Source organism: Impatiens glandulifera, chromosome 6, assembly GCF_907164915.1.
Source record: "Impatiens glandulifera chromosome 6, dImpGla2.1, whole genome shotgun sequence".
NCBI classification, from domain to species: Eukaryota; Viridiplantae; Streptophyta; class Magnoliopsida; order Ericales; family Balsaminaceae; genus Impatiens; species Impatiens glandulifera.
This window is the reverse complement of record NC_061867.1, coordinates 5243803-5253740: the sequence shown is the minus strand read 5'-3', so window position 1 is coordinate 5253740 and position 9938 is coordinate 5243803. Positions and strand designations below refer to the sequence as shown.

At 36.2% G+C, this 9938-nt stretch overlaps 2 protein-coding genes across 2 annotated transcripts; both read right to left on the bottom strand.

Annotated features, from left to right (window-relative positions):
• Positions 1-5376: 5376 nt before the first annotated feature.
• LOC124942999 (putative disease resistance protein RGA3) lies at positions 5377-6573 on the bottom strand. Its single transcript, XM_047483566.1, has one exon. It carries the CDS (start codon positions 6571-6573, stop codon positions 5377-5379), a length of 1197 nt encoding a protein of 398 aa, XP_047339522.1.
• A 112-nt stretch (positions 6574-6685) lies between these two features.
• On the bottom strand, positions 6686-7534 carry LOC124942998 (putative disease resistance protein RGA4). Its single transcript, XM_047483565.1, has one exon. The coding sequence runs from the start codon at positions 7532-7534 to the stop codon at positions 6686-6688; it is 849 nt and encodes a 282-aa protein (XP_047339521.1).
• Positions 7535-9938: the final 2404 nt, after the last annotated feature.

Below are 9938 nucleotides of genomic sequence, written 5' to 3'. Positions count from 1 at the left end.
GAAGAGATTGGAAATTTGAGCGTACTCCTAGTTGTGCTTCATTACTATTATTGTCCGCAATGGTTGCCGATGATGATGGTATCTCATCATCAAACATTAATGCCTTACCAGCTCCAAATAAAACACTTCTTTCACCCATAAAACTTAGAAAGAGACGAGTGAGAGCACAAAGATTTGAGATGCTATATAACAATTCATCCGAACATTCACCCAACACAGTTACATGTTTGAGTGATTTGAGATGCGGTGGCAAGGCCCCTAGCTTTGGGCAATAAGATATGTGCAGCGTGCATAGATTATGGAATGCTCCAATACTCCAACAGCTAGGTGACACCAATTCCCTCAAATTCGTCATGCCACCAACAACAAGTTCCTCTAACAAAGGGAATAGTACTATCATTTCATTGTCATCGCTGCTACTAGCAATAGTATTCACATTGTCCAAGCCCTTAAGCACAAGGAGTGTTAAGGAAGGAGATGACTTTCCCACCCATTTAGGGATATTCACACCTTTGTAAGAATACATTGTCAATTTCTTCAGCCTCGCAGTTGAAACTTCTAGAGCTTCACCTATTTTCTCATGTCTAAACTCATTCTCATCAACTTGATTGGTAGATATCCATTCCAGATGCAATTGATCAATTCTCGACATTTTAGACATACTTACCCCTCTTGCCATAGATGCATCATGTTAGAGTTTGTGGCCCGAATTCTTGTTGGGTCAGCGGGCTTTGCCCGCACTATATGGACCTGTAGTCTTAATGGGTTTGCCCCCTTTTAATTTATATCATATTCTAGGGTTAGACAATATATAGAGATTGTGGCCGTCTTTTCTCTTTCGAACAGTTTTACGTTGTCCACCAAAATTCTGTACAATCTTCGTTATAGTGAAATCCTCTCTTCTGCCCGTGGTTTTTTCACCCGTAAAGGGTTTTCCACGTAATCTTGGTGTTCGTTCTTCTTTATCGTTTTTTTATCCTTGTTTATTGTGGTTTAGATTCTAACAAATTGGTATCAGAGCCAAATTTGTTTGTTTTATTTTTTGGTCATGACCACGATGAAATACGACATTCCGCTGCTGGATCGTAACACCAGATTTGCGTTATGGCAAGTGAAGATGCGAGCTATTTTGGCACAGATGGATCTGGAAGATGCGCTATATGGCGCTGACAAGATGCCGTCTTCGTGGACTGATGAAGAGAAGCAACGAGCAGATCGTAAGGCTCTATCGCAGATTTATCTGCATCTGTCGAATCAAATTCTTCAAGACTGTTTGAAGGAAAAAACAGCTGCTGCACTCTGGCTAAGATTGGAGCAATTATGCATGACGAAAACGCTGACTAACAAGCTACACTTGAAGCAACGCTTGTATTCCCAACGTATGTCTGACGGTACGTCTTTAGAAAATCACTTAACTGTTTTTAAAGAAATAGTCTCTGATTTGGAATCTATGGAGGTTAAGTACGATGAAGAAGATTTAGGGCTCATATTATTGTGTTCACTACCTCCTTCGTATGCTAATTTTAGAGATACCATTCTCTATAGTCGTGAGACTTTGACTCTGGATGAGGTTTATGATGCACTCTTCTCGAAAGAGAAGATGCATAAACTTGTTGGTTCAGATAATATGGCTGAAGGCCTTGTTGCACGAGGCAGACAGCAGGAGAGGTATTCTAGCAGCAATAACCGTGGCAGGTCAAAATCCAAGAACAGAGATAAGACGTGTAGGTACTGCAAGAAGAAAGGTCATATTGTTGTTGAGTGTTATAAGTTACAGAATAAAAATAAGAGGGCTGGTGAGGATCATAAGAGCAATCAACCAGAGAAATATGGCGAAGCTGATGTTGCTGAAAAGTACAATGATGGAGAACTTCTTGTTACGTCTGATATTGATTCGAAACAGAGCGACGAATGGATTCTTGATTCTGGATGCACGTTTCATATGTGTCCTAATCGGGACTGGTTCTCTACATATGAAGTGGTCTCTAGAGGTACCGTTGTGATGGGTAATAATGCATCTTGCAGAATTGCTGGTATTGGTACGGTTAGAGTTAAGATGTTTGATGGCACTATTCGAACACTTGGTGATGTAAGGCACGTTCCTGACATGAAGAGAAATCTGATCTCATTGAGTATTCTTGATTCTAAAGGGTACAAATACACTGGTGAAGGTGGAGTTGTGAAGGTCAGTAAGGGGTCTCTTGTTGTGATGAAGGGACTCAAGAAAACTGCCAATTTATATGTTCTGCAAGGCTCTACGATTACAGGTGATGTTGTTGTTGCTAGTTCGTCTTTGTCTGATTCTGATGCAACAAGATTATGGCACATGCGTCTAGGTCACATGAGTGAGAATGGCATGATCGAATTGAACAAGAGAGGGCTTCTTGATGTGCAGGGTATTACGAAGCTGAAGTTTTGTGAACACTGCGTTTTTGGTAAGCAGAAAAGAGTTAGGTTCTCGGCAGGTATTCATAATACGAAGGGGACACTAGACTACATTCATTCTGATTTGTGGGGGCCTTCTAGAGTACCATCTAAAGGTGGTGCGTTCTATATGTTGACTATTATAGATGATTTCTCCAGAAAGGTTTGGGCATTCTTTTTGAAACAAAAGAGTGACGTGTTTTCTACCTTTAAAGAGTGGAAGTTAATGATTGAGAAGCAGACAGGGAGGCAAGTGAAGCATCTCCGAACTGATAACGGTTTGGAGTTTTGTTCTAATAAGTTTAATACTTTATGTAGAACTGAAGGTATTGTGAGACATCATACAGTTCGACATAATCCTCAACAGAATGGAGTTGCAGAGAGGATGAATAGGACTTTGATGGAGAAGGTGCGTTGTATGCGCCTTAATGCTGGGCTACCGATGTCGTTTTGGGCTGAGACCGCTGCGTATGCATGTCATCTCGTTAATCGCTCTCCTTCGACTGCTATTGATAAGAAAACTCCACAAGAGGTATGGACTGGTTCTCCTGCTAGTTATTCTGATTTAAAAATTTTCGGATGTCCTGCGTATGCTCATGTGGATAATGGGAAGTTAGAGCCTCGTTCGGTGAAGTGTGTGTTCATAGGGTTCAAGCAAGGTGTGAAGGGATACAAGTTATGGTGTCCTGAGACTAGTAAAGTCGTCATCAGTAGAGATGTTGTTTTTGATGAGACTAGCATGCTTCAGGGGTCTCCATCTTCAACTCCCTCCAATGGAAATCAACAGAAGTCAAGTATTGAGGTGGAGCTTGAGATTGGGTTGAAACCTACACCAGAGCAAACTCTAGAGCCTATTCCAGTTTTAATGGATGATGCTAGCTCCTCAGAAGCACCTCCACAATATTCAATTGCTAAAAATAGGCCTCGTAGAGAAATTAGACGCCCTCAGAGATATGCAGAGGCTGATTTAGTTGCGTATGCATTAAATGTGGCTGAAGAGATTGATTCAGAAGAAGAACCTGCGACATATTCAGAGGCGATTACCTGCGAAAACTCTGGTATGTGGATGATCGCTATGCAGGAAGAGATAGAATCGCTTCACAAGAACGCTACATGGGATCTAGTGAAGTTACCAAAGAGCAAGAAGGCTGTTCGCTGCAAATGGGTGTATAAGAGAAAGGAAGGTACACTGGGAGTTGAAGAAGCCAGGTATAAAGCCAGACTTGTTGCAAAAGGATATAGTCAAACTCCAGGTGTTGATTTTACTGATGTATTTTCTCCAGTTGTGAAACATAGTTCTATTCGGGCTTTACTAGGTATTGTGGCATTCCACGATCTTGAGCTTGAGCAGTTAGATGTAAAAACTGCATTCTTACACGGAGAACTTGAGGAAGACATCTACATGCAGCAACCAGAAGGATTCGTAGCCTTAGGAAAGGAGGACTATGTATGTCAGCTGAAAAAGTCTCTTTATGGTTTGAAACAGTCACCGAGACAATGGTACAAGAGATTTGATACATTTATGACCACTCATGATTTCAGGAGGAGCAATTACGATAGTTGTGTCTACTTTAAAGTATGTGATGATGGGTCGTTCGTTTACCTGTTGTTGTATGTTGACGATATGCTAATTGCCGCTAAAGATCAGAGAGAGGTCAGAAAGGTGAAAGCACAGTTGAGTAGCGAGTTTGAGATGAAAGATTTAGGTGCAGCAAAGAAGATGCTTGGAATGGAGATTCTTAGAGATCGACCGGCTGGTAAATTGTACATAAGTCAAAAGAGGTACATCGAGAAAGTCCTTAGTAGGTTTAACATGCAAAGTGCCAAGCCGGTAAGTACTCCATTAGCTGCTCATTTTAGACTTTCGTCTTCTTTGTCACCACAGTCAGATAGTGATGATGATTATATGTCGCGAGTGCCATACTCTAGTGCTGTTGGCTCCCTTATGTATGCTATGGTTTGTTCACGACCTGACTTAGCATATGCAGTTAGTGTTGTTAGTAGATATATGGCAAACCCTGGTAAGGAACATTGGAAAGCAGTTCAGTGGATTCTCAGATACTTATGTGGTTCTACTGATGTTTGTTTACAGTTTGGGAAAAGTAGAGATGGAGTTGTCGGTTACGTTGATTCAGATTACGCTGGAGATCTTGATAAGAGAAGATCATTGTCTGGTTATATTTTTTGTGTTGGTGGTTGCGCTATTAGTTGGAAGGCTATGTTGCAGGCTACAGTTGCTTTGTCTACTACAGAGGCAGAGTACATGGCGATTACAGAAGCTTGCAAAGAAGCAATTTGGATGAAAGGCTTGTTTGGCGAACTTAGTAATGATTTGTAGATTTCTACAATATTTTGTGATAGCCAGAGTGCTATTTTTCTGACAAAGGATCAGATGTTTCACGAGAGGACTAAGCACATTGATGTACGGTATCATTTTGTGCGTGATGTGATTGCTCGTGGTGATATTGTTGTGAGCAAGGTGAGTACACACAATAATCCTGCAGATATGATGACCAAGTCACTTCCTATTACCAAGTTTGAGCATTGCTTGAACCTGGTTGGTCTTCATTGCTGAGTTATGCCCTTAGGGGCTTTGGTGGAAGAGGTTTGATTTTGTGGTTATGCTATCAAAGATTGGAATTCGTTTCAAGGTGGAGATTGTTAGAGTTTGTGGCCCGAATTCTTGTTGGGTCAGCGGGCTTTGCCCGCACTATATGGACCTGTAGTCTTAATGGGTTTGCCCCCTTTTAATTTATATCATATTCTAGGGTTAGACAATATATAGAGATTGTGGCCGTCTTTTCTCTTTCGAACAGTTTTACGTTGTCCACCAAAATTCTGTACAATCTTCGTTATAGTGAAATCCTCTCTTCTGCCCGTGGTTTTTCACCCGTAAAGGGTTTTCCACGTAATCTTGGTGTTCGTTCTTCTTTATCGTTTTTTTATCCTTGTTTATTGTGGTTTAGATTCTAACACATCACTAACTCTTTCAAGGTTCTTAATTTTCAAAGATCCGCCGATATCCAATTCTTTTAATTCATCTAGTTGGCAGTTTCTCTCCTTGTTGCCTAACACAAACAAGCTTAACGTCTTCAGATGTTTCAATTTCCCCAACCCTCTAGGCATATATTTCAATCCATTACATCTCTCCAAATAAAGATGCCGCAAACTAATTAGGTCTTTTGTATTTCTGGGCAAACTTTCAAGCAAAGGACACTGATTGAGTTTCAAAGTCTGTAAGTTAAAGAGATCACAAATACTATCAGGTAATGCTGTTATCTGATTATTCCCGGAAATGTCTAAGTATCTAAGATGTTTTAGATATCCCATATAACGCAAATCTTGAGTTTGCGCATCGCAGTTTAGTTCAAGGACACGTAAAGCCGGAAGTTTCTTCAAGACACTCAAAAAAATATGTTTTGTGATATTTCCATCAACAACTTTGCCATTGACCATTAGTGATTGCAACCCTCCAATTTTCTTAATAGAACGAACTGATGTTTTGTCACATCCATCAACCATTGCCGTTACATGACGAATTTCTCGTCTTAAATCATCACTTGAACCATTAGCATCCAACGTATAATATTCATCTTTCATAATAGATTGGGCAAGATCGTGCATCTTACATATTTCATAAAGTCTATACCGATCTAATTTCTCGTCTAGAAAAAAGGATCTCCAACACAACTCTTTCCAAATTGCATTCCCAATATCTTCAACTGCTTGGTTTTTAACTGTAGGGATTAAATCATGGGCCATCCACAATTGGATTAATTTATTCTTTTTGATTTCAGCATCCTTGGGAAATATAACACAAAACACAAAGCATCTTCTCAAATGATAAGGGAGGTCATAGTAACTCAACCTTAAAATAGGTAAGAGATCAAATTCTTCATTTTGTGATATCTCCCATATCTCATTATCTCTTATTTTACACCATTCGTTTATATCACTTTTGAAGCCCAACTGACTTCCTAATGTCTTGGCAACTAAGGGAACACCCTTACATTTTTTAGCTATTTCTTTTCCAATATCAACAAAGTTTGGAGTTTTTGGTGTTCCACACATAAATGCACGCTCTTCAAAGAGTAGCCAACAATCATCCTTAGAGAGCAATGATATCTGAAAATGTTGAATCGTTTCCATAATTCTTGCCACATTTCTTTTCCGTGTCGTGGTAAGGACGAACGCACCATTTGATCCACAATCAAGGATATATCTCAACTGATCCCATGCCTCAACGTTTTCATTCCAAACATCATCCAATACAATCAAAATATCTTTTCCCGCTCAATTTTTCTCTAACTTTTTTCTGCAATTCTTCTGAGCGTGCTTCAACCGTTTCTTCTAATATGGCTTTCATCACCAATTTAATATCAAATTCATCAGAAACACAAACCCATATTTTGGTTTCAAAATACTTAGCAATCTCCTCGTCGTTGAAGACCATTTGGGCAAGTGTTGTTTTACCAAGACCCCCAATTCCAACAATGGGTAGAACAGATAGTTTTTTATCAACACAAGCACTAGATGTATTATTGACTAGAATATCAACAATCTGTTTCTTCTCCTTATCTCTCCCATATACTTGATTACAACTAGAAAGAGACATGGTTTCACGCCAATTACTAGTAAACTTGTCTATTTTTGAGTCATGAATAGATTCACTCAAATGTAAATTTTTGCGCTCCAAAGAAATTTGGTCTAGTTTCTCTTGAACCTCTTTAATTTTTTGACCAACTCTTCTACGCGTCCAAGTATTGCTAATAGGAAGGGCGATACAGTTTGTTACCTGGATCCGGCTTGAAGAGGAGGAGGCATTACGCCTTTTGACTTGAAGACGAAGATCTTCAAAGCTGCACTCATCCATGATGTCTCGAACCTCGTACGCCACATCTTTGAGTTTCCGCAACCAATCTTCCGATTGTTTGTCCTTCTCCTGCACATTCTTTCTCTCTGCATCCTCAAGTACGGATCTAATTGAAGATAGGGTGCTCGATAGCTTTTGAACCTCCTTCTTAAAATTCCAAAACAACGAGAATTCATCCTTAATTAGAGGTACCAACGACTTTGAAAGCAAACCACTGATTATAGCTGCATCAATCATGGTGATATTTTTTTTCTCTCAAATGAAATCTGAGAATCAAAGTTGAAATCAATCCATACAAAAATGGCTGCACTTTGTGACTTGTTAGCATGTGCTGATGCTGCATTTTTTACTTGTCCCCAAGCAGTAGAAACATAAATAAAATAGATCTATTTGCAAGTGGCTTGTTCACCAAAAGAAAATTAGATTGCAATGTATACAAATTTGAAATCCGGGGACTTTTCATAAAATAAAAATTAAGTCATTTAAGCCAAAGAAAAGCAAATCCACTTTCTAAGAAGGCATAGTAAAAATCCACTTTATATCCCTAAATAGTAAATACATGCAATTTAAGAACTGTTAATTACAAAATAAATTAAATGAATAAGGTAACAAAAGGTGCTGCTAAGAGTCCAAAAGTCAAGAATAAATGGAGTAGGCCGAACACATTTTTTTTTTTTAATTTGTGAAGGTAAAGTGTTAACATTACCACAAAGTCACACCCTCTATTTCAGCCTAAGACGTTTTAAGTTAAAATCGAATCTCTCTTAGACACCGATTCTTATTATTTGAACTATGTCGGTGGGTTATGCCAACTATTGTTAATTGTAAAAATACTTCTTTTACCTTTTTTTTCATAGTAGGAAGTTAAGAGGGCACCTCTTTCTTGAGACTTTCAAATTTAATTAGGTATACCATCCATAAGTAAGACTGATTCACAAGTAATCATAAGTAAGATTTATGTATATTCATATATAAATAAAAGATTAATGTCACTAATTTAATTTTTGAATTTCAGCAAATTAAGGGTTTTGATTACCGATTTTCTAAAATTCGGTAGTCAAAACTCTCAATTCGTTGAAATTATGTAGTTAAGTTAGTGTCATAAATATTTTATTTATTTATTTATAAATACCCATATATAATAAGTTAACTACGTTTGAAATTGTTAAGATAAAATCTCGTTTTTGTAAAACTTTAACAATAATGAGTCCATAACTGTGAGGTGGAAAAGAAAAAGTTTAATTTAAAATCTCAATTAATCCAATAAAGAGCACCAATTTTATAATTTGACAAAAACAAATATTTATATGTAGTTTTCTCTCAATTCAATGCATCGACATGCGGCACGAATCAATAAATAAGAAATAGACCACAATCTTTGTAGAAAAATTAAATTGCAATGTATAAAGCGTTTAAAATCTGAGATAAATATTAGTCTAAATCAAACTTTTCTAACTCGTAATAAAGCTTTAAGGGTCTAAAGGAATACAAATACAAGATTTAGGAACGTGTATAATAAAAAATACTTATTTATAGCTTCTTCTCAATTCAATGCAACGACATGCGTGGAACAAAAAAATGACAACACTCCTTCATAGAAAAATCAAATTGCAATGTATAAAGAGTTTGTCCCAAGACAAATATTAGTCTAAAGTCTAAACCAAAGTTTTATAATTGTTAGTAAAGTTGTAAATTAAGGCATCACATGATATAAAAACAAAGTTTAGGAATTTGTATAATAAAAATACTTAATTGTACTTTTCCTTCATTCAATGCTACAAGCACATGCCACATGCATGCGCGGACCAAGAATTGGACAACCATCTTTATATAAAAAAATTGTCATGTAAAAGTGTGATAGTTAATAAATATTTTATTATATTTCCTCTTATGTTCAATGATATTCATTGCTAAAAAGTGGATGGTCATCCCTTTATATTATTTTGATGGGTGATGGAACTGAAAAAGAACAAAGATATGCAACCGAGGTCAAAATCGAGAATTTACGTAAAATTATTACCCAATTGTAAATTCGTAAAGAGTTTACTTGAAATCGTAAGAGTTTAATTTGAAAAAACAATAGTTATATATTATTATTATTATTATTTATATATATAATTAAATATCTTATATATTTAATCAATTTTAAAATTTTATATATTTAAATATAAAATTAATTAAAAAATAATAATAAAAAAACACTATAAAAAAATTATACTTAAAAAATTAATTATATTAACTAATTTATTTGAATAAATAATAATTTTTTTTTTAATTTTTAATTTTTAAATATAAATATAAATATAAATTTATTTTTTAAAACGTAAAATCATATAGAATCGTAAAATCGAAATTGTTTATAAACTTGTAAAATCGTAAAATCTTATTATTGTAAATTTAAAATCGTAAAAGTTTACCTATTTAAGAGTTTACTTAAAATCAGACTCGTTGACTTAACGTGAGATCGTAAAATCGTAAGATTTTAAGAGTTAACTCGAGATTTTAACATCCTTATATGTAACCAATATAATATAAGAATAGTTTGAAACAAAATAAAAACTTTTCAAAATATTTGAGAACCAAATCTTATCGGAGAATATTAATTCACTAATAATAAGTCTTATCGTGATCTAAAAAAATA